General features: G+C 49.1%; 2 protein-coding genes across 4 annotated transcripts in view; both read left to right on the top strand.

The window, feature by feature from the left end:
• RANBP17 (RAN binding protein 17) overlaps nt 1–11,401 on the top strand; it is a 149,503-nt gene extending 138,102 nt beyond the window's left edge. For 2 of the 3 annotated variants that reach the window (XM_071814818.1, XM_065849006.2), the window contains 3 exons: nt 4,880–4,978; nt 8,227–8,354; nt 10,858–11,401. In XM_071814818.1, coding sequence (XP_071670919.1) covers nt 4,880–4,978; nt 8,227–8,354; nt 10,858–10,954 — 324 coding nt within the window. In that variant the 3' untranslated portion in view covers nt 10,955–11,401. Of the gene's footprint in view, nt 1–4,879; nt 4,979–8,226; nt 8,355–10,857 lie in introns of those variants that run through there. The other variant, XR_011741396.1, reaches the window with a different exon arrangement.
• Nucleotides 11,402–20,973: 9,572 nt separating this feature from the next.
• TLX3 (T cell leukemia homeobox 3) lies at nt 20,974–23,058 on the top strand. The gene is made up of 3 exons (XM_065849217.2): nt 20,974–21,493; nt 21,896–22,139; nt 22,737–23,058. The coding sequence occupies exons 1-3, from the start codon at nt 21,073–21,075 to the stop codon at nt 22,945–22,947; spliced, it is 876 nt and encodes a 291-aa protein (XP_065705289.1). The 5' UTR covers nt 20,974–21,072; the 3' UTR covers nt 22,948–23,058.
• The last annotated feature ends 689 nt before the right edge of the window (nt 23,059–23,747 follow it).

Genomic DNA, 23,747 nt, shown 5'->3' with positions numbered 1-23,747 from the left:
TTAGGCTTTCAAGTAAAATAAATATTTTAAAACAACAGGTTAAAATTTAAGGTATTTAATAACATTGGAGCATCTAAATCTCCCTAATATTATTAGTAAATGATGATCCATTTATTGATATAGGAAGAATTGATGATGAAAGAACTGAGAACTCCAAAGGACATTTAAATTAGTAATCACAACTCCTAAATTTAAAGTGGACTATCTGAAGCTAGACCTACAAAAACCTACCAAGTTTTGCATGCTAGACAATGAAAATCTGTACGGAAAAAAGGAGTGTTCTGACCAGCCAAGTGCTTGGCTAAAAGCTGTGTATGTTCTTAGACCATTCTAAACCTTTGTAAAGGAATATGTACTGCTGTCTCTGGTGTTAACATACTGTTCTTTATGTTAAAATGTGATTAGTTGCAGCAAAATGAAATATTCATCCCAACATATGGGAGAGAGAAAGGAGTTAAAGGACCTGCAGTGTTGCAAGTGCTCTCTTTAGATAAAATGGAGCAGCCAAAAAAAAAAAACCCTTTTTAATGGAAAGGCAGCTTCTTTCCCACCTTCCTGTAGAAACAGTTTTCATAATTAGGATTATCTTGACCAACATTTTCCTCCTCCACCCAAGAAAGAAAAAGGCTCTGAAAGAAGAGAGGCTCTGAAGAATTAATCTATTAGAAGAACAGTTCTTTATTCTGGCCTGTTCTGTCAATAGTTCCTTTTGTAAAGAACAAACATGTCAGGAGAAACATTATTGAACCAGATCAAGTGATGCCCTGTGTTGAAGATAAGAGAGCAGAGACAAGGCTGCTATTTTGAGCTAAGGAAAAAATAGATTGTGTGTATTTCCCCAGCCCCTTCCTTTTTAATGTCTCTTTCCCCACCTCGAGACCTTGTTTTCTGCCCGACTCGGTGTTGCCAGCTGCCCTGCCTCTGGGGCAGCATCTGAGAAGTCATTTTCCTAAAACAAAATGTTTCCATTTCTACCAATAGGGTATTTTCCACCTAGAAAACAAACAAACAAAAAATGTGTACGTTGGATCAATTCTGCTTCTGAGCTCTGTGCTTTGTTTTGCCACTGGATTGCTTTGACGAGACTGTGGCAACGGTTGAGCAAGGAGGATGCACCGCAGAGTGGGTTTCCCCCTGACACCTACATACACGTCCACCTGAACCCCCCCAGCTGGTTCTGCTGCCCGATAAGAGGGGCTGCAGGTCTCCAGAAACAGCGTGACCAAGGGTGGGTGATGGCTGGAAGGAGCTGAGGGAATTGAGGAGGTGCCACAGGCTCAGCCTGTATGGCTTTGCATAGATTTTGTTCCTCAGCCAGCCCCTCTGTAAAATGTGATGGTAATGCTGAGGTATCAGTGGCACGCTTTGAAGCCAACTAACATCTGGGAAATCCTCTGCAGTTCTCCAAAGATTTGCAGTAAAAATACAGGCAGTGCTGCTTGCTCATGTACTTGCTCTGGGGCTGCGGTGCTGGCCAGGTAACTGCCTTCATCTCCTCATTTATGGAAATTATTGGGCAAGATCTCCTCTTCAGAAAACTGCCATTATGTGTTGCCATCATAAACACATGTACATGTGTGTCAGCAAATGAAATATGAAGAAGGCACATTATTTCAGAGCCTCCTCCAGAAGCTTAAAGAGTTGACCTGAACAACTCAGGTGAACAGCAAAAATGGGCATTTACATGGAGCTGTGTGTCACGTATCGCGCATGGGCCAACCTGCTTCTGGTTACAACAGCGTCAAATCACTGGTCGGAGGAGACCTGAAAGAGGGAGCTCAGGATGTCGCCTGTCAGTGTAGGAAGAAGCTGTTCTATGTGATGGGAGGATTAGTGAAATTAAATGAAAGCTTGCTGTCTCTGCTCGAGAAAGAGTTAAAGTCTGGTGCATCACCAGTAAATGTGCTGTTTGCTGAGGCGAAGCTTCATTATAAAGTAGCATGAGGCTCGTCTAGACGAGCTCTGTTGCTTTGCAGATGAGTCTGTGCAGGCTGCCTCCCTTAGACAGAAGTTCTTTCCAGCAGGGATGGTCTCCGAGCGCTTGTTTGCGGGTGCAATCTCTCTTGGAGTGTGTCAGCAGCGCTGTAAAACAAAGAAGGGTCTGGAATGCAAACAGCTTGCTGTAGGCTCATGCAGAAACAGCACGGGAAACCAAATATATGGAGCGAAACAAGGCGGCAACAATAGTTTTGAGAAGAGAAACATGGAAAACAGGAAAAGGAAGTTTAAGGCTGTTTGGATTTTGGTGCCCTTCGTCTTGATGCATTTAGGCTCAGTAATTGCTGATCGTGTTTTGCTTGCGCTGTCATGCACTCCTGACAATTTCCAACAGGTATGATGCATAGGTGTGCCCCAGTTCTATGTATGCAACTCTTAATGCCGAGCCGTACACCTTGATTATTTTTTTAAATCTTTGCAGAAAGCAAGATGTCTAAGCTATCTGCAAAGACAACACAATAGGATTCCAGATTGTCCACCTGTGCAAGTAATAATCTTGCATAACTTCCTGAGAGGCATTAATCACTGTTGGGAGAGCCCACGGGCAGATGTTACAACCTTGTTCATATTAGTGCAGCGGTACCATGAGTCCCAGCGGTTCCTTTAAACAGAGGCAACCTTATGTGAAGCATTAGCTTTTGATGGTGGTGTGACTAGTTTAATTGAAAGGAATGGGTTGGTCCATGAAGAAAACAAACATTCACATGTCCAGGTGTGAGATGTAGCTAACTCCTGAATGCAGTGCTGTTCCCTGCACGGCTCATGATTTCTAAAAGGGTTCTCTTTCATTAGTCCTTAGAGTCAGATGTGGAATTAAAAATGTTTGACAGTAGGATCTTGTCAGAGGAAAAGCTTGGAAGTGGCAGGGAGCTTTTCGATGTTTCATGTCCTGGTTGGCCAATATCAGAACATACAATTAATAGTTTCTGTTATGTAAGTTGCTTTATATTGGCTTTGTTTTTATGAATTGTGACGTTCGTCATATTCCTTGCTTATTCAGTACTGTCTGTACTACTTATGCACAGAGACAAATAAGTGTTTCCCAGGTGAATTTTGGACATTTTGGTCTTCTTCCATGTTTTTCGCTTTGCAGTTCATTTGCAATTCAGTAGCAAATCTAGGCTAGAAACATGCTCAGGAGTTGTTTGGTAAGCCAGAGTTTGAAGAGGTGCCACTTTGCATCAGTTGTGAACTTGTCTCTGAGCAGGCCCTTTTTAGATTAAGCATCACACTGAAAGTCTTTCTACATGCACAGCACTTTTGCTGATAAATATGGGTATGTTAGTTGTGCTGCTCTGACTAAATCACGGCTTGAGTTTTTTTATTTAATCACTTGAAAAATGCTTGCATTCTACAGCTGGCTTTGTTACAAGCTACAGAGATTGAAACCTGAAGATTAAATATAAGAACTTGCCATTATTATTCATATTTGCAAAACAAGCCCCTATTAGTGCTTGTGCAGAGGGTTTGAATTGTTTGCTTTAGTTCCAAAGCAGTATAGAACTGGTTTTGCCCTGTGAGTAATGGAAAGCAGTGTGCCTGATACGTAAACTGTAAAGTCAGATGAAGAATTGGCTTTTCCTGTGCCAGACCATGTGTTCGTAACTTGAAAGCTCAAATAATTTGTGGATATCTCTGTTCCAGGTGATTTGTAGTGCTAGGATTCATCTTTTTCATTTACCGAAACATGCTGTTTGACTTGGCCTTGGTCAGTTATTACAGGCTGGTTTGCAGTGTGGCAGCTCTCTGGAGACCCTGCTCATAGCTGCTCATTGGCCTAGAAGAAAGGATTTAATGATTTTCTACTTCCTCTATGTTTGGTTTTAGGGTGTAGATATTTTATAAATGTGAGTCAAACTATTTACTGGTGACATTTTACAAATTTTCACTCTGCTTAATCTCTGAGTAATGTTTTTAGGTTCACATATGTTGTGGCCTTTGGCATTTTGGACTAACATATCTCAAGGATATCTTAGAGCTTTTTATCTTTAAATGGATTCTGTAGTTATTTTGTAATTTCTTTTTACAAAAGTTGCGCCAATCCCTAAATAAGTCCTACCCTTCCTAGTGATGCACACCAGAGGGTACAGGAACACGTCAAGAGCCGATTCTCCGAGGGAGAACATTCCACGTGGCGTTAGCTGAAGGCTCTGGTTACGTGCCAGCCCACGAGCAAAGTGAATTATGTACCTTCACTTTGGGTGCCAGTAGAACTTAATTGTGTGAGCTAATAGATCTCGGTGCTTTGTAAAGTTGATGAAGTGGCTTTATGACTGCTCTAGAGCTCCATAAAGTAGGTCGCAGAAATAAAGTAAAATGTCTAAAATCAGAGGCTGGACTTGCAACTGTGATGGAAATGGTACGGATTTATCGACACGTTGCTGTAATTAGGGTTGTCTTCATTGAAATAGGTAGTGCGGCCTTCAGATGCCTTGCAGTGTTGGGCATGAAGAAACGTAGATGTGAGAAAAGGAGAATCTCGAAGAGCAGCTAGGGATTAATCTGAAATTAATCGAGATTACTGGTCACGTGTGTTGCTCTCCTAGATGTAGTGTGACAACGGGGCAAATCCCTCTAGTAAAGTCAAAGCCTGTGCCTTAAATTAACGCAGCCCTAAATCTCAATTCATATTTGTTTTAACTTCAACTTTGTCTTTAGAGCTGAGCTCTGACATTCATTTTCTTTAAGTTTTCTTTACCTGGTAGTTTTGGATATTGAGTATTTGTTGGGAAGAATGACTTTTGTAATACCATGCTCATATATAAAATCTCAGTGATTTCGGCATGGTTAGTAAAGGTTTCATTAATTTTTCCTTCTCACGACATCACACAGTATAACAACAGTATCCGTATTCTTGTAAGCGGTCTGAATTTTCTTTCAGATGATGTCGATCCTACTCAACACCATCATTTTTGAAGACTGCAGAAACCAATGGTCTGTGTCAAGACCACTGCTTGGACTGATACTTCTCAATGAGAAAGTGAGTACTTAAGAAACTCCACCAGATCCACTCTTTTCGTGCTCAAATAGATGAAATAATTGTTTCACATAGAACTAAGTTACCTGTTGCCCTTCAAATTCCCCATCTCCTTCCTTGGGAACAGCAGGGTTCAGTTCCTGTGCTGTATGGGCATTTTACAGATTCGTTCACAGTGGATGAATGGCTTCATTTTGCTGAAAAATCCTCTCAAACCTTTACCCCAACTTTTACACCCAACCTTAGATCATGCAAGTATATAATTAACCTTTTTAAATAAATTCTGTCTCTTTGCTTTTCCAGAATTAAGCAGGAATAGAAGTTATGCAAGTTCATCTGGCTTTTAGCTAGAAATATGAAACAAGAACACTGTGGAAATCACATCAGAAAAATTGCTTCCTAGAAAAATAGTTAACCAGTTTCTTTTTCTGAAAGGTTTCGCAGGAACAACAGGCTTTGGGGGGTATTATCTGAGCGCTTACGCTTAAGTACTCGCATTGATTGCAATTTGGATCGCGTGCATCTGTGGCAGATTCTCTAAACCAGGAAATACTCGGCAATTTGTCCTTTCAATAAAATCTGAAACTATGAATTTGGATATACCCATCATGTTTCCCTGGTGACTTAATAGAGACAATATTGTCTGAAATGGAAACCATCTGAGTAAATGGATGCGAGTTGGTCTAAATGTGTGCATTTTTTGTACAGCAAGGCATTGTTTCTGGAATAGTGACCTGTTGTATTCGCCATACTTCAGAGCCAGCTCTAACTTTATTCTGAATTGCTTTATCTCTTGGGCAGTCACAAGCCTCAGTGTATTACTGCTTTGGAGAATGAATTGTCTATACAATAAGAGGGTGCTGGAAAAAAATAAGACACTAAGATTAGCAGCAACTGCATACATTAAAATTCAAACTGAAATCCCAGCTATGGAAGGAAACTAATAGAAGAAGAAAATATATCAGGAAGAGAAGCGCTGTCTCATCATTCACCTGTGCTGAAGGATCCAATTTTAGCCATATCCAATAGCACTGTCATTCATCTTCTTGGTGTGTTATTGTGATTTAAATCCAAGCTCTATAAGAGAGAGCAGTTCTTTTAAAATGATTGAGAGGGAATAAGGGCAAATTCAGTGTTTAGGAAAACTTTATGACATCACAATATTATACTTTACAGATGGAAGCAATATTTCCTACTTTGGAAGGAAAACTAATCATTTTCTATCTGCTCTGAGTCACTGCATCATTATAAAAGTGGGAAATAAGTAGTTTTGTGCATTCCCAATCTTGTTCAGGACGACACTTTTGTTTATATAATGCTTCTGATTTATAGCGTTTAAGTATTAGCCTGACTACATATTAATTATGGGGGTTTGATGCTTCAGTATAAGAAGAAATTAAATATTTCACTTGAAGATAAAACCGTGGAGCCGTAAATCATAAGGAATAAATTTGTGACTGGCAGAATATTCTTTTTACTGAAATTAGACTACTTCTAATGATTATGTGTTTTGCTTAGCAGACATGGGTATGTACAAGCACCTTTACTTACAAACAAGCCTTACATTTATTTTGGAAGGGTGGAGAACAGGAAATAAAATTTACAATATTTGTATTGCCCCTTTTGCATCAAGGTTAGTTATTTTGCATTCGGAAAAAGTAGGACAGGCACTTATTTTGGCTGTAAAAGTCATCTTTTCTTGGCTCATTTCAGTGCACCGCTGGTTTGTTTATTGGAAATGGGTTCCTTTATTTGAGGTAGGGTCTCTGTCTCTGGAGTTCCTGAGACAGCAAACGCACATTTATCTTGTGTTACTGCTTGTTCACTATTTCTGTTGTTTCAATGAGATCTTCTTTGCCCGTGATTCATCTCAAAATAAGGCATCAGGTTTACCTGGGGACTTAGGGCAATTGGGATTTAGACACGCTTGCACCAATGGGGGTAATTATGCCAAAATGAGCATCATACTCAGAGTCCCCCCTAAAGTAATGCTGGATCTTTCGAGATGGTATCAGCTCAGTGTGAAATGCAGGTGACTCGGAGTACACAGGCAAAAGGTGATGTTAGTGCAGAGAAGCCCTGGAGACCCCAGGGCTGAGAACAGCTCCTTCATGTGGAAACGCTGATGACAGGAGAGAGGTTTCAGGGGATGCTGTCACAGTAGCGGCCAGCAGGGATGTTCTTCTTCGCTGTTACCCCAGGATGCTACAAATACTTCCCATTATGGGCTTGACTGAAGAAGTTCTTGGAATGCCTCTTTTCTAAAAACAACTTGTGTCACTGGACAAGATCTCAGGGTTGTGGCCTTCTCTACATTGAACTCTGGATTTGTCACCTCGAGACGGGGCTGCTGGGAAAGTGTTTGCTGCAGGCAGATAATTCACCTTTCACACCAGCTCCAGGTGATTTCCAGGTTAGAGTTCTGAAGTAGTTTGGGTGCCAGCTATTTGATCAGCTGCTGCCTCCACTGCCGGTCCTGCTGCAGCGGTCACCAGAGACATGCAACACAGGATGTTTCTGGTTTGAGAAGAACCAGGTTGAGGGCAGGTAATTTACCGAGCAAACGCTTCCTATAATCCTGTTGGGTTGTCAGGGCTTAGTGGTAGAGTGCTGTGATTTTACTACATTTTCTTTAGTTATCCCATTTTTTTTAATCTGTGCAGGAGAGCTGTAGTTTTGATGGAAAAGTTGTGTGTTTAATTTGAGATTTGTTTAAGGTTTAAACAGCTTTAAACCTGTTAAACATCTTAAAAAGATCTAGCAAACAGATCATAGACTTCCCTGCTTTCTGACACTCCATATGATACCCTACAAGTTACATTAGCTTCAAAAGTCTACTAAATTTTGCATAATGAAAACTGATTATACACCTGAAATTTGGGCAATACCAGCAATATTATTGTTGACTGCAATATCAGACTGCTCAGAAATTCTGCCAGGTACTTGGGCACAGGTTCATCAGGATGGTTCATTCTCCTCTGAATAATTGTATATATCAGTGCTTATAGCATGGATGTGCTTACGCCCAAGGCCATGAGACTTTGACTGACACAGCGAATATAATAAAGACTGAACAGGATTATGTGACTTGCTTGGCTGTAGTAGTAGGGTAGTAGATAGCCCTGGACGTCCCCTCCTGGTCAGTATTTCTAGACTAAACCTAGTTTTTTCTAAGGTGATAAAAAGTTCTTTTTTAACTAGTTTAAATTTCCAAGCCTCATTTTTAATATTTTTCCACTTTGCTTTGCTAGTACTTCAGTGAACTAAGGGCAACCTTGATAAGCAGCCAGCCTGACAACAAACGTGAAGTCCTGGACCAGTGCTTCAGGAATCTCATGGAAGGAGTCGAGCAAAACCTTCTGCTAAAGAACAGAGACAGGTACATTCATAACACATAAGTAATCTGAAAGAATGAAAGGCAAATGGAAACTTTAACTGGAAGAAATATAACATCGGAAGTATTCCAGGTAGCTTTAAACTGCATTTCCTTTTGAAAGGAAGAAAATATCCTATCAGATAATTCATCCCTACACCTAACAGAGCCTGAACATTTGATAATTATGTATTTTCTTGGTCAGAAATGTATTTCCTAATGTAGTCCCAAAGTCAAGGTGTGCCAGGCTGCTTTTTCACTTGGGAAAAACTGCCTCGTTTCAGCAGGTGAACCGCAGAGATTCCTTTTTCCAACCTGAAAGCCCTCTGATAAAACACTCACTGCAGCCTCCAGCGGTGCTGCTTTTCTGACAGAACCTTTTCTTGCTGCTCTTGGGGTTGTGCAGCTGCTTGTGAAATGCCAGAATGAGAAGGGATCCAGTGGGGCCACTTCCATGGTGTAGATAAATGAGGCAAGATGTTTTTTAACATGAAACACAAATTTTCTCAGTCTTGGCTTCATTTGAAGAAAAGTCTTCACAAAAGAAATGTCAAGTTTCTCTGTATGTAATGTTCATGCTGATGTTTTATTACTAGCTAGCTGCATTTTCTCTTCCATGTGCATTATTCTACCAAAGCAAACCTTGGAAGTTTAGCAACGCAAGCTAAACTGAGACTGTGGAAAGCTTGAAACAAACTGGAAAGAGCCTTGGAGAGCAGTGATGGCTAAAACCATTTGCTCATTCTATTTCTCTGACTTAGTCTCTGTTTGTTGTCTGAAAATGTCATTGAACTCGTTAAATTCTTAATTAGTTTTGCATTAATGATGGTCTCCACTGTTTTGTTTCACTTTCCTATGAAATTTTGGTTCTACATGTATAAGTTCCCTATGACCTAACTGGATGATTACCAGAGACAGGGGAGTTTGGAAGCAAACCCAGAGAAGCACAGGGATCACATCCATGGCGCTAATAAATCAGATGGGCTTGTATTATGGATCAGTAGAAAACTTGGGGAAAAGGCAAGGAGCCACTGGGAAGCAGGAGAATGTCTGTTCAGACAGAAAAACTGAACTGGCAGCGGTGGGCTGGAGGACGTAGTCTGACCTTATTGCTGTAAATGTCAAGGGGACACGTTTGACTCAAGATCTTAGGGAAAAAGAAAGAAAAAATGAAAAAACAGAGTAAAACTCGTTCTTCTAACTAGATAATTTTTTAGTTCCCTATCTATTTATGTGTCTTGAAGGCAAGAAGCACCTAAGATAACATTGTTTTCTGAGAAGAACGTGCTTTGCTGTGAGGTTTCTGTGAGCTGTCCTGTTCCGCTAGCAGCCTGGGCGCGGGGGGCTTGAGGGGGGCTTTTCCCTTTTTAGCTCTTTATTTGTAATCCTCAGACTTATCCTTTGGAACAGGAGGCTTCTTTTAACTGTGATTGTTTAAAATTGAGCAGAAATCAATTTCCATTAGTAAGGAAATAAACACAGATGCAGAAAAGTTTTGAATAAAGAACAAACTCATAATTGCATCCTGTGTTTGCACACACTGTAAGCCCCGGTTTACCGCACATACCCATGAAGTACTGTACGGCAGAGACAATTGGGAAGGGTTGTTGCCCCTGGTCCTACAAAGAGCCCTTTGGAGATCCCGTGGGTTTTGCAAGCCCCTGCCCACCAGCCCTGTGCAGGAACGAGCCCTGAGGAGCCGCTCTTTGGGAAACTTTATTAACTTCGCTATAGAGAGCCAGCAAAGTCTGACACAATCAAAGCAAAAGCATTGAGGAAACAAGCAAAAGAGCATTTGAAAAACCCTCAATGCAGCATGCAATACATGTTTCTGACATTTTAGCTCATTTTTGCTGTGATTTTGGGGTTATGTTTTGGGTTTTTTTTTTAAATCGATGCATGAGATGTGATAAATGGTAATTAAACTCTTCAGGTGAGGACAAACCGAGGCAGCGGATGAGATTTGGGCTGTGGTACAAGCTGAGTCAGGGTTGTCATTTGATCTCGGGTGTGATGCCACCAGCCGGACGTCACATCCTTCACCTGCCGGCAGAGAACGGTTGGGGAATACTGTTGCGAGTTCCTTCTGTGCCAGATGGGTGGTGGTGCCGCTGTCACCGAGCCAGGCTGAACTCTGACACCGCTCCGGAGGGGGACGGCGGGGCTGGGGGAACCCGGCATTGGGGCCATCTGGACATGTCCCAAAGAGCCCTGGGCTGGAGCACCCGAGGCACGGGAGATGGAAAGGTTTCTCATTGCATACGTTTCCCAGCTGACTTTTAAAATAGTTCATGCTATCGGTGGGCCGAGTTGGTAATGGCGCCCACACACGTTGATATGCTCCTTGTTATTTTACAGGACTGGGTTTTGCGGGCACCTAGTGATTTTTTTCAGGAGTTTCCTCTGTTTTTCTCTCAACTTCGTAGTCATCCTTTTCGCCGATTCCTGAAATGCATCTCTCAGTATCAGGTTCTCCTTTAACCAAACGTCTGGGTTCTCTTTCGCCCAGGTTCACTGAGAACATGTCGGTGTTCCGAAGAGACGTGGCTGAAGCTCTGCACAGCGAAGGGGCCTCGGATCCCGGCACTTTAGACGCCATGAGCTGACGATGACTTCGGCAACACTAACAAACCAATGCTCGAAGTTTTGGGACCCTCTTATATTGTTGGATAGACTTTTGACCCTTGTGAAAACTATTTTTTTAAGATATCTTCTGCCTTTTTTTTTATCTCTGGCCTAAATGTGAGGATTTATAATGGCAAAAGCAATGAGAAATGAGCCTTAGTTTGAAGAAAGTTTTTTTAGCTTTTCTTATCAAAATTTGTTATCTTGTTATTTTATCTTTCTAAAATGGTGTAGAAACAGTACTTAACCAAAGAACGAAATAAATACACATTCCTTCTAAGCTTGTATCACTTAATGATTCTCAGTTTTCTACATGATGGTAAATAATATCACATCAATGAAAAACTCCAAGCTGCCTCTGACTGAGGTCTTACTTGTTTGAAAATGACGTGGTTTTGAAATAATAAAATTACTTTTTTTCTACAAAATGTTATATATTTCTTTTCAGCGCTGGCAGTTAATAACAGCATGGACAACAAAGCAAAAGACTAAAAATGAGCATTTGGGGCTGCAAGTATAGCAAGAAAATTTAGAATATTGCACATGATAACACAGGAGCTAATGGAGCAAGCATTAATGGAGAACCGATAATATTTTAATTTCACAAGTACACATTTTCTGGGTCTTTGGACACTGAAAAAAAATAAAGCACACAGAAGAAAATAAAGTTGTTAAGACAATGTATAAAAAGAAAAAATCTATCCACCACTACAAAAAAGAAAGCAGATAGTTACAGAGAGTTATGGTCCATATTTAAACGTCGTGTGGCACAATGAAGATGAACGCTGCATCCGAAACAGCAAATTCAGCAGATTTGTCTCCACCTCTCAGAGATGGTTCAGTTTGGTTTGTTCCAGAACAAAATCCTCCTCCAGTCCGAGCTCACGCTCTGGTTTTGTGGGGAGCAATTAGCACCATTCCGTGATGGGCAGGAGGTGCTGTGTTGGCGGAGGAAATACAGAAGCTAATTGAAGCAAAATCTGAGAAAAATTAGAACTACTTAAGCAATAAGCCAATTAGTTTAGAATGTAGAAAAGCCACTATGTGCAAACCGTTGGTATTGGTTTTGAATTGGTTTGTTTTTTTCTTTTTTCTTGTGTACATAATTATGTGGGTTTTGTGCTTGCTTACATTTGCATATTTAGTAATATTTCAATACTGTTCATATTAGAATGGGAATCTTTATTTGTGACCAACAGGGAGGAAAAGTTCATACCCATATTTCTTAGAGCTTTTTTCTAGTTGTTTTTTTTCTTTGCAACTCTTTTCTGCACATTTTTAAATTACAGGAAATAAACCTGAAGGGAAGTGACTTTATTAAGCAGTTTTCTGTTGACATTTAACTCACCTGGAGCAAGTATTTAATCTGCAGCCAAAGGCTCTGATTTCCAAGAGTGCTGAGCGCTTGAGAAAATAATCAATCGAGGCAACTGAAGCGCTGCAGATTCGGGGTGTTCCTCACAGGGCTCACGTGCCGAGGTTTGTAAACTTTGCGGAAAGCGTGTGATCCTTACCAACGCATCCAACATGTGTGAATTAGCGCAGCCATTCACTCTCCATTTTGGTCCTTAAAGGAAACTGGAATTTGCGCTGCTGAGTCAGATTTTAAAAGCTGCAGAACTCAACTGTTGGAGGCGTGTGTAGGTCGCTGGTGGCTGGGACCCAGGCAGGGGTTTGGGACCCAGGCAGAGGTTTGCGACCCAGGCAGAGATTTCTCTGTGTCCTTACTGATACTCTATGCTGAGGTGGGTGCCACCTCCCCGCTGGCTGTATAAACCCTTCCCCCCATGTGGTGGCATTAACTACTCGGGTGAAAGCTCGTGGGTTCTGTTTGCTTTGTCATGTGGTGGAAATAGTGGTTCCAAACCATCAGCGTGTGCTCTCAAACCAGCCCGTTTGCTGGTGCCATCGGCTGCTCTGCTGAGTGCGGGGCTTTGGCACATGGAGCAGGGGAGGACGCGTGTGTCCTCGCAGCTCGGCACTCGGACTTCAAGACAGCTTTAATACACGGCTGCTGACTCCCCACAGCGCTCAAGTATGTTTCTGAAATTTCTCTTCCAACACATCCCTTGTTACGTTCCGGTGAGGTTCTACAGAGCATCTCACAAACTGGGCAAACCCCAGGCGTGTATTTGAGCGGTGTTTCAACCTTGGTTGACAGTAGACAACAGGAACTTATTTAGAGTAGCTGGTGGTGTAGATAGGCCTGCTTTTAGGTTAGGAAATGGATGGCAGAGCAAACAGAGAGTGTGTTTTATGACTCCAAGTTATTTGTTGATGGTCTTTACTGTCAGGTTTTTAAAATGGCGCTGTCAAAGGGGGTGCAGCCCAGAATCTCGTGTTTACAAAGCGCGTGTAAGGCCTTATACTGGTTTTTTTTAAAGACGTAATTCCCTTAAGGGGGTGGATTTCTTTTCCATTTAAAAAGAAAAGTGGCAACAGTGGGGAAGGAAACATCAGCAAGAAGACGCCGCTTGGCCACCCAGTGATTTCATCTCAAGAAACCAATGCGAGCCCGAATGACGATGCAAACAACGTGGTCTGATTCTGCCCCAAATGACATTGTACAGTAAGCATTGTTACAGATAAGTGTCCGCCCCTCCGCGAGGGAGAGCAAACTGTCCCCAGAGCAGCCCTGCACGGGTCCGGCTCTGCCTGATGGAGCAGGCAGAGGCAGCTTTTGGGGAAAACATTGAACTGTTAATACCCTGCCCTGCTTGCATTACGCAGCTTTGGAGAAACTCAGCCACCGGTATATGCACACCTTACAAAATAATTCCTTAGACTTGTTAATGTTTTATTGTAGTACGAGTTTATGATGACAGCAAACCTTTCAAACCGTAGAGGGATAACACGCTTCCTTGCTGTATTAAAAAATAATGTTAGTGTAGATTTTATGTACCGTAGTTTAGGCTGCTGTTAAGAGGCGCTTCTTTGACAACGTTCTTTTTGAGGTTTACAGAAAGCATAATAAAATATGTAAGTTACATTTCTACAAACAAAAGCCATAACATAAGTTATTTATAAGCATGAGATCCAAACAGTATCACGATAAATAAACCTTAATGGATACCTGCGGCATCCATCCTAATGTGATTTGCCCAGCAAAAGTCATATTTAGTGGAAAAATCTGGCAGCAGCTGCGTGTTGGTATATAAAATAATAAAAGAGGGAAGGAAGGCACGTTGAGACACCGACTGCTTTCCCCGGTTTACGCGCAGACCTGCAGTACCTCCCAGCCTTCTCTGAGCTGGGGCTGGCGCTGCTGCTGGGGGACACCAGGTGTCTTTGCATCCTTCAGGGTTTGTTCCCAGTACCGGGACATTCCCCGTCGGCTTCACTGCAGCCTGATTTTAATCAGACAGCAGAAAGAAACTGAACCCCCTCTGCCTGTCACCCTCTGTGCTCTCTTTCCTTTCCCAGCGCTTCCCTCGTACCCTCCCCATCTCATCCAGTCTCATGGACCAGTGCATAGATTCTGAACAAGAGCAAAGTTTCAGCTTTTTTAATATAACAATTAGGGTTACGAACCTCACAAAGGTGTGCTTTGAAACGTGAACTGAAACTAAGGCACCTTCATCTGTCAGAGGCTTCGAGCCACCTTTAGCTATTGGATCCACGAATAGCATTTAACTGTTTCCATCCGCTTAACCGAGACACGGGGGACAAGGAGGCTTTTTGGTGTTGGTGCTCAGCCCCCACTCAAAGGGCTGGCACCTCCAGCTCCTCTGTGGAGGGTGACAGGGAATAATACAGTTTGGCTGATGGGGAAAGGGCCGATGGGGGTGGCTCGGCTCCCCCTCCCGCCTGCAGTCGGGTGAAGCTGTCCCAGCTGCAGCCGGGGGTGCAGCCTCCCGAGCCCAAAGAAGGGGCAGAGGGGAATGACCTTTAGACTCCGCAGACACCAGGGCTCTTGTCTCAGAAAAAGAGCAGCTGATTTAACCCTTGTGGGTGACAGAACTGCTGCTGCGCTCTGCTGAGCGCTGGGAGCTGAGTGCCCGAGCCCGGCATTGCTCCCAGGGAGCGAGCTGCCTGCCAGCGGACAGACAGCAATGGGGACAACACCCCGACCAGCTTGTAACGGGGTCCCTTTCCATCACTGGGATGTGGTGGTGAGGCCAGTGCATAAACTGCTTTTGACCATCATGCCAGGATGCAGAACACCCGTGTCCCTCTCCAGCCAGAACACCAGCATCACCCCACCATCCCTGCATGAATGCTGCTTCCAGGGTTATGGCTGAGGAGCAACTTAGTGTTCTCTGTGGTGCTGACATCCACATGAATTGTAAGTAACCAGTGATGTGCTAAACACTTAAAACTGTGTTGGGTTTACACAGCAATATCCGTCTAGTAAAGGCTGCGGAGAACAGGGCTGGCCTTGCCCAACCCGAGATGCACTGCCAAAGCCAGGAGCTGCAGCAAAAACATCTCAACATCTGCTGCTGCTTTCTCACGCAGCAAGATATCACTGTTCCTGTTGCCCTAAGGGAAGAGACAAAACCTGAAGCAACGGGTGATGCTTTTAGGGGCTGGTACATCCCTGCAGCTGCCGATGTCTCCTGCAGTCCTGTGCTGGGCTCTGGCAGTGGCCACAGGTCATAGTGGGCTTGGGCTCATGAGAATTCCCAGCTGATGGGGACAGAGACCAGTTCCCAGCCTGGGAATTCCTGTGTGTTAAAGGAGGGTGTGAGGATAACAGAGGAGTTTGATATGTGAGAGCTGACACAGTCTTTAGCATCCTTTAAAGAAAGATTTATTTGTGGCAGTGCAATGGCCAGCGAGGCAGCACAAATACACTGCTGGAGACCTGAGCTGTGGGTCAGACACTGAGCAAACCCCTTTTCCTTCAAGCCCTGCTTCCAGCTGGCACACCGCACCTCAGGTGAGGGTCACTGCAACCATCGTCGGTCGCAAACCCCAGAGCTTTCAAAGGAATCAGAGCTTCTGGAGCCCCAGACATGCAGAACAACGTGCTGTGGTGGGCAGCCCAGGGCATGCACAGCCCGAGGGTTGGGGAAGGCGCAGTGAGCAGAGCTAGAAACACGCAACAGCGGCTGAGCTGATGCAGCGGGCTGGCAAACACTCCGTGGAGCTCCTCAAGGTGGTACAAGAGCTGGCACTCAGCTGGACCAAAGCTCCAGCACAGCAGGTGAGCAGCACTGGGAGAAGCCCATGCTCAGCGGTTTCGGGTGTGATCCAGCACCTCACCCGCCCGGCCTCACTGCAGAGCCTGGATTTCCATAGCGTTGTCCCAGGTAAGTTCACTGCCGCTGCCATCTCTGGGATGAGGTCTGTGGGCACTGAGAGCGCTGCAGCCCCAGGGACAACGGGACACTTGTCAGGCACCACCATGACCAGCCAAGTGTGCCCACAGCACTTGCACCTCTACACCTCCAGCCACGTCGTGCACACAGCATCTGTGACCTGCATGGATATTTGCAGTGTGTGGGGTGGAAGTTCCCCAGCTCCGGGCACAGGGGGATATTACCCGCCCGCCAGCCTCACAGCAGCTGCTCCAGCCCCACCGAGCATCCGAACGGGCCTCCCTGCCCCCGGGTTTCGTGTGAGCGCATCCATCACGCTGCAGCCCCGCTCTCGAGCGGCTGTGCCAGGCAGCGCGGGAGGAGCTGCGCAGCAATGCGCCATCAATTAACGGCCCGTTATTATAAAACGCTGCCTACTGGTTTGAAAAGGCTGGAGAAGCCTCGCAGTGGTTTCTCTTGGTCTCATGCCCAGAGACCTGTCTCTCTCACCTTAGAAAAAAATGCCTCATTTTAAAAATAATTAATGGTAAACATTAAAGGAAAAAAAGGTGGAATGGATCATTTGGCCCATGCTAAATTTTGATGGTAAACATTTAACTGAGGCTACCTCACAGCAGAGCAGCTGAGCTGCATGGGGGGATGCTGTGTGACAGTCGAAGTTGTGCATTCCCCCAGCCCGTGGGGCTGAGCCCATCCCTGGGGGGTGGCATGGGACCCTCTGGGGGTGCAGCCAGATCTACATGTGTGAGCTGCTCTGGGCCCCCGTTGTGCCATCCATCACTGGCCCCATGGTGGTGGCACGATGACGGGGTGGGGGGATGGACCTTCTCTGTTTGGTCTCCAGCTGCTTAGTGCTGGGTCTAGTCCTAACAGGGACCACTTGTCCTTGCTCCCATGTATTGTGCTTGTCCTCGGGGAACCTCCCAGTCCCTCGGTAGGAAGAATCTGAAGACCCTCGGCATGCTGTGACCCACCAGCCCATGCCACCTCCCCATCCACACAACCCCTGGGCACTAAACAACCACCTGGCGCTGCCAACATCCTCCCTATGGGGATTTTGTTTTCTCTGGCTCTGGGACATGCCCAGAAGAAGGACCATCCCTGTGACTCCTCTGCTTTCCATGGCTGTGGGGGTTCAAGCTCCATTTCTTTCCCTTTGTGGTGCAGTCAAGGGCCTGGCCATGTGTGCAGGTGCCTGCAGTGTGCAGGAGCACATGGTGGTGGCACAGATGGGGTCACCATGGGCAAACCCGCTCCAAACGCAGATAGGAAATGTCTGGTGCTGCAGTGGAAGAGGATGCTGGAGCTACCTCACTCTTGGAAAACAGGGACTCTTGGGGTTGGGTCAGTGTGTATTTCATTGCGTGTTTTTATTATCTCATTCTACAAGAAACACTTGAAAAGCTCAACGGTGGCATTAGCTGCTGTCAGAAACATGGCAGGTCCTGCGAGGACACTCTCCCTTTGGGACCTTCCATGTTTTGAGCCCAAAGACATTCCCAGGGCTGAAGGGTGCATGTGCACACCATAACTAAACCCAGTGACAGTGCTGGGCCGTGTCCCCCGCCATGTTCCCCCATGGCAGCCAGACCTGGGCGCAGCTTTAGGTTTTTGGGATAGGTGAGGTGGATGCAGCTTTTCTGCCTGCAGTGACAAAGTGGGCAGGGGTCCCTTCTGCCCAGTAGTGCCAGGGAGGTGGTCGCTCCTCTTGCACAGAGTTAATTACTTTTTCCTCTCTCTTAACTATGTCCCCTAGTGCCTTTGAAGGTGGCTGTGTGCAGCACCTTCTGGCCTCACGCCATCCCAGCCCAGCACAGCTGCCCCAGCCACGCTCCCCACCATGGCCAAAGGAGCTGTGCCGCAGCATGGCCCCACCGCACTTCTTCCTGCCCGTGCCGTGTGCTCAGCCATACATCTCTGTTAATACTTGTACAATGTGCTGGCTGACTTTTACAGGGAATGATGACGTCTCACCTCTCGCTCCTGAGCAGCCCTCCTTTCCCAGCCTCCCTTGCTCACATGGCTCCAGTGGCCGCTCCACTGCTGCTGTGGGGCACCCCAACCCAGCTGGACACTGTCCTGCTGATGCTGCACCCGTTCAGTCCCCCTGTGCCTGGGTTAGAGGTGACCCTGCAGCCGCTGGGCACTCGCAGGCTGGTGTCACACCATGCAGTGCAAAGGCCGTGCCACGGTGTGCTGTGCTGTACTGTGCAAAGATCATGCTGTGCCATGCCATGCAAAGGCTGTGCGGTACCCTGCCTGGGGCCTGGCTGGAGCCCAGACAGACGCAGAGCTCTTTGCACCCAGCTGCGGTGGGGATACGTTGCGGATGCCCCCTGCCTGGCCAGGGAACCCACTGTCCCCCAACTGGGTCTGGGTCCCCGGCGGCACGGAGCAGCCGCGTTTGGGTGGGTACGTTCACCCCCGCAGCACAGTCACCCCAGCAGGCACTACCCGGCCCCGGGCGTGGCGGGGATCCCGGGAGCCGGGCCGCGCCGTCGGGGCCGCATTTCCGCTCCGAACGGACGGTGGGTCCCGGGGAGGCGGGAACGGGGCCCGGCACGGAGCCACGACAAACGGCGCTTGGTAAACCGGTTTTTGGGAGCGGAACAGTGCCGCGGGGCTGCGCGGAGCTGCGCGCCCCCAGCCCGCGGAGGGGTGAGGGAGACGGGGTGGCTGCAGGAGAGCTGCATTTAAGGATACCATACGTCCCGGGTTATTAATTATAAAACATAATTAAAGTAAAACTGCAGAACGTCAACATATTAAATTTAAAAGCTAATATTAAAATAGAGTTAATATTTAATAAGGTAGCCGAGCGTTACAAAGCTGTACGCTGATACTCTATATTTAACTGTGTAAAACCAGGAGAGTTTTCCCAAAGAAAAATGTATTGTTTAGCTGATTATCAAAGACTCTGTGATATATTATCCATTTCACAAAAATAATATAGATATCTTTTTAAATATAGTAATAAAAACATACTAGCGCCTTTTAAATATACTATTACTTACCACCCCTTTTCATATTGTACTATCACAGACACTTTGGAATTGGTTTAAAAGCACATCATTCATTATTCAAAGCTCATCTTTGCATATTATTCCAGCTCAAGTCTGCCAGGCTCCCTGTGAAATCGTTCACAAAATTGATAACAGCAGACACACATGCAATAAAAAGATAGCCTTGGGCAGCCCGAGTTCCCATTATGCAGATCAAGCTGCAATTTTCTCTAACAAAGCCTGCCCTGATTCAGGACTGGGTGTCACTTTATTTATTTATTTATCCTCCCCCGGTTGCCTTTTTTTTTCTCCTTTTTTTCCTCCCTCCTTTTCTCCCCGCCCCGTCGCCTCCCCGCCCTCCCCGCCGGGCCGGCCGGAGCGGAGCCCCGAGGGCTGGTCCGTGCCCGGTGGCGCCGGGCGGTCCCGCACCATCTTGCCGGGACCGTGTCAATCCGATTATCTCCGCTCCGGGGGAGCCCCGGCTGATGGCGGCCCCGCTTGCACCCGCCGCACCGAGAGGGAACAATCCGATTACGCTGCCCGGGGCTGCGGGTGGCACCGGACGGTTCCCCTCCGGGGGTGGGTGTTTAATAGCCGTGTTAATGACCGTGCCTCCATGCGGTGAAGCGGGGAAGCCCCCCCGACGGCCGCCGGCAGGAACGCGCCTCTGTCGGGGCCGGCGCCCCCCGCGCCGCGCCGGGAAACTTCAGGCGGTAGCTCCGCAGCGGCCGTCGGGGCCAGCGCCGAACCGGAGCCCGCGGGCCAGGAGGGGACGGGAACGGCACCCCCGGCCTCACAAACCTTTCGCCGCGGGGCCGAGGCGGCGGGGAAAGAGCCGACGGGGAGCGAGGCCGCGGCCGCTGCCGGTGCCGTCCGCCACCGGGCAGGCTCCGGGCGGCAGCGCCGGTGGCTCGGCAGGTCGGGCCGCGTTCGCTGCCGTTGGAACGAATCGGCGCGTTGCGGTAATTGAATCCTAAGGTTTAAAAACTAATCACGTCCCTCCTGTCACCGCTCCGGCATCCCGGGATCGCCCTGCCAGGTGCCGATCAAATGCCATTACATTCTATTAACAGGGAAATTCTATTCCCTGTTTTCATTTCCCTTTATAAGAAGGAAACTAAGTAAATGGGACTGAACGTTATTTAATTTTTAACGCCTTTAGTCCAATTTGGACGTTAGGGAGCGTCTGCAAACTCGCTCTGCGGCCGCGCCGGGCTCTCGCTGCCTGGGCGCCAATGGAGTCCAAACGGAATCTGGCCCCGGGGCGCACCGGGGTCCCCCCGGCCCGGCCGCGGGCACTGCCGTCGGGGCGGCCGCTCGGCCTCGCCATTCGAGCGGTGCCCGGGGCGGCCGCGGGGCGCGGGGACCGAGCCGGTGTGGGGCCGGGAGCACCGCGGAGCAGCCGTCGGGGGTCGCGGCTCGGGCGGACGGGCAGGGGCGGGAGCGGGACGGAGCCCCCGACGTGCGGACCGGCCCCTCCCGTTCCCTCCCCTCGCGCCGCCCCGCCCGCCGCGCGCGGCCCCATTGTTCGTGCGCCCCAGTGATGTCACCGCGGCGGCGGCGGGGCCCCCCGCGCCCGGGCGCGAGGCCGGTGCCGGGCGGCGGGAGCCAATGGGAGCGCAGAGGCTGGGCGGCGGCGGCCAATGGCGGCGGCGGGGGCGCACGCGGCGCGGGGCGCGCGGCGGGCCCCGAGGAGATGACGGGGCGGCTGCCGGGGCGGCGCGCGCTCCGCAAAGTTTCCGCGCGGCGCACGGCGGGGCCGGCCGGGCCGCGGAGCGCGGCGGAGCGGACGCGCCTTTATAGCGGGCGCGGAGGGGCGCGCGGTGGAGGAGCATGGAGCCGCCGGCGGGCGCGCAGGGCCAGCACCAGCACGAGCCCATCAGCTTCGGCATCGACCAGATCCTCAACAGCCCCGAGCAGGACAGCGCTCCCCCGCCGCCCCCCCGGGGCACCGACGGCGCGACCTTCCTGGGCGGCCCCGGCGGCGGCGGCCGCGGCGGCGCGCCCTACGCGGCCCTGCCGGCCCCCTTCCCGGCCATCGCCGCGCCCTTCGAGGACTCGGGATCTTACAGTGTGAACCTCAGCCTGGCCCCGGCCGGCGTGATCCGGGTGCCGGCGCACAGGCCCATCCCCGGGGCCGTGCCGCCGCCCATCTCCAGCGCCATCCCGGCCATGCCCGCCGTGCCCAGCCTGGGCAGCCTCAACTTCCCCTGGATGGAGAGCAGCAGGCGCTTCGTCAAGGACAGGTTCACAGGTAAGGCGCCGGGGCGGGGCAGGCGAGCCGCGCCGCGCCCCCCAACCTCCCCCGGCAACGAACGGAGAGGCGAACAAAAAATAGGAAACGAAATAATAGTAGTGATAATAATAAGAATAAAAACACAGGTGCCCCGCTGGATGTTTCCCTCCCCCGCGCTCGCAGCGATCCAAAAATCGCTCTCCTCCTGGCGTGGATAGCGCGGGCGGCCCGGGGCTGGCGGGGGGGCGGCCGGGCCCCGCTCGCCTCCGCATCCGTTCGGCGAAATATGGAAGCCGGACCTCGGGGAGACACGGTCCCTTCGCGGGGCGGCGGGCGGCCGTCGGGCAAAGCTGCGGCCCCGGGGGGGCGGCCGGCACCGAGCGGGCGTGGGGCTGACCCCTGTGCTTCCCACCCGGGCAGCGGCGGCGGCGCTGACGCCCTTCACGGTGACACGGCGGATCGGGCATCCCTACCAGAACCGGACCCCGCCGAAGCGCAAGAAGCCGCGGACGTCCTTCTCCCGGGTGCAGATCTGCGAGCTGGAGAAGCGCTTCCACCGACAGAAGTACCTGGCCTCGGCCGAGCGCGCTGCCCTCGCCAAGTCCCTCAAGATGACGGACGCCCAGGTGAAGACCTGGTTCCAGAACCGGCGCACCAAGTGGCGGTGAGTCCCGCGCCCCCGGGGCCGCCCCGTCCCGCCGCCGCCCCCGGCGGAGCTCCCCGCCCGCCGCCCCCGGGAAGCCCCGGGTTCGGACGGGAACGCACCCGCACCCCACCCCCTCGCCGGCTGCTGGCAGCGAACGGTTGGGGGTGAATTTTTGTTTTCAGAATGTTATAATTATTGTTATTTATTTTTCTCTTTTTTTATAGTCCCCCATTCGGAAAACGGGGGATGATTCGTAAAAACGAGGGTTAATTCGAAAAACGGGAAATTATTCGAAAAAACCCGAGGAATTATTGGGAAAATCGGGGAATGTTCGGAAACGGGAATATTGGGAAACAGAGGGTTTCCAGGCGTTTTCCGCCGCCCGGAATCCCTCCGTTACAGGCCGCCCGGCGCTGCCCAGCCCCGGTAGAAGCGGCGCCGCTGCCCCGCTGCCCGCCGGAGCCGCACCGGCCGCACAGCACGGCGCTCCCGCGTCCGGCGGCACCCGGATTCCCGCGGTCTCTCCCCCGCCACTGAAGCGGCCGCTTCCCGCGGAGCCCCGGGCGGAGCATCCCGGGGCGTCCCGGGGCGCGGGCTGAGCGTGTCCCTCGGCAGGCGGCAGACGGCGGAGGAGCGGGAGGCCGAGCGGCAGCAGGCGAGCCGGCTGATGCTGCAGCTGCAGCACGACGCCTTCCAGAAGTCTCTGAACGAATCCATCCAGCCCGACCCGCTGTGCCTGCACAACTCGTCGCTATTCGCGCTGCAGAACCTGCAGCCCTGGGAGGAGGAGAGCGCCAAGATCCCCCCGGTCACTTCCCTCGTCTGAGCCCGGCAGCCCGGGCACGCAGCGGACTCGCCCGCGGAGCTCGGCTGGCGGCTCCCCCCGCCTCCGGGCCGCGGCTCAGCCCAGACGGGGCGGGCGCGGAGGCGGCGAGCGGCGCCCGCGGGGCCGGGGCTCGGGCCGGGCCGGGGCCGCGGCGGCTCTTCCCCGATGCCGGCTCGGAGCGGAGCCACCGGGCGCCGCCGTGGCGGGGCCCCGCGCTCCGCTTGTATATTCGTGTCGATGTTCCACTAGGAAGGGAAATATGTCACTTTTTGTAAGAAGTGTTAATAATTTAATTTATTTATGCATCGAGATTTTGGGCACTATTAATATGGAATTATATAAAACCTCGATTATTTATATCGAAATCTGAACATAGGTATTTTGTGTTGGCTTTGGAACAAAAGGCTATTTTTTTTTCCTGTTCTGAGGATAGTTAGAAAAAAATACCTACCTATCACTTAGTGGAGGGGACTCAGCGGAGCCGGTGATGACTCATTAGCTTAGGAAACCCTATTAAGCTGAAAAACAGTAGCTTCCAGCTGTCCCAGGTGAAGTTAATGTCAGCTATAATTCATTCACCGTAGTAATAAGGGCTCCTTTCAGACAACACACACTCGGTTTTGTCCTCACCTTTCTAGCCGATGAGCTTTAGCGCACCGAAACAGCCCCTGCGCCCTCTCCTTTCGCCACCGACTCTAGAGAAAGCGCCTTATGTTTCATAATAAAGAAGATTTGGGGTTGACACAGACCATGTATAATACTTTGTACTTGCTGAGACGTGTAAATAAACGTTTTCTTTA

The sequence above is a fragment of the Patagioenas fasciata genome, chromosome 14, assembly GCF_037038585.1.
Source record: "Patagioenas fasciata isolate bPatFas1 chromosome 14, bPatFas1.hap1, whole genome shotgun sequence".
NCBI lineage: Eukaryota > Metazoa > Chordata > Aves > Columbiformes > Columbidae > Patagioenas > Patagioenas fasciata.
Note: the sequence above shows the minus strand (reverse complement) of the source record. Positions and strands in the feature narration are given on the sequence as shown.

Coding starts and splice junctions, on each gene's coding strand:
- TLX3 (XM_065849217.2), top strand. CDS start 21,073: ATGGAGCCGCCGGCGGGCGCGCAGGGCCAGCACCAGCACGAGCCCATC. Junction 21,494..21,895: donor CGTCAAGGACAGGTTCACAG/GTAAGGCGCCGG, acceptor CCACCCGGGCAG/CGGCGGCGGCGCTGACGCCC. Junction 22,140..22,736: donor AACCGGCGCACCAAGTGGCG/GTGAGTCCCGCG, acceptor GTCCCTCGGCAG/GCGGCAGACGGCGGAGGAGC.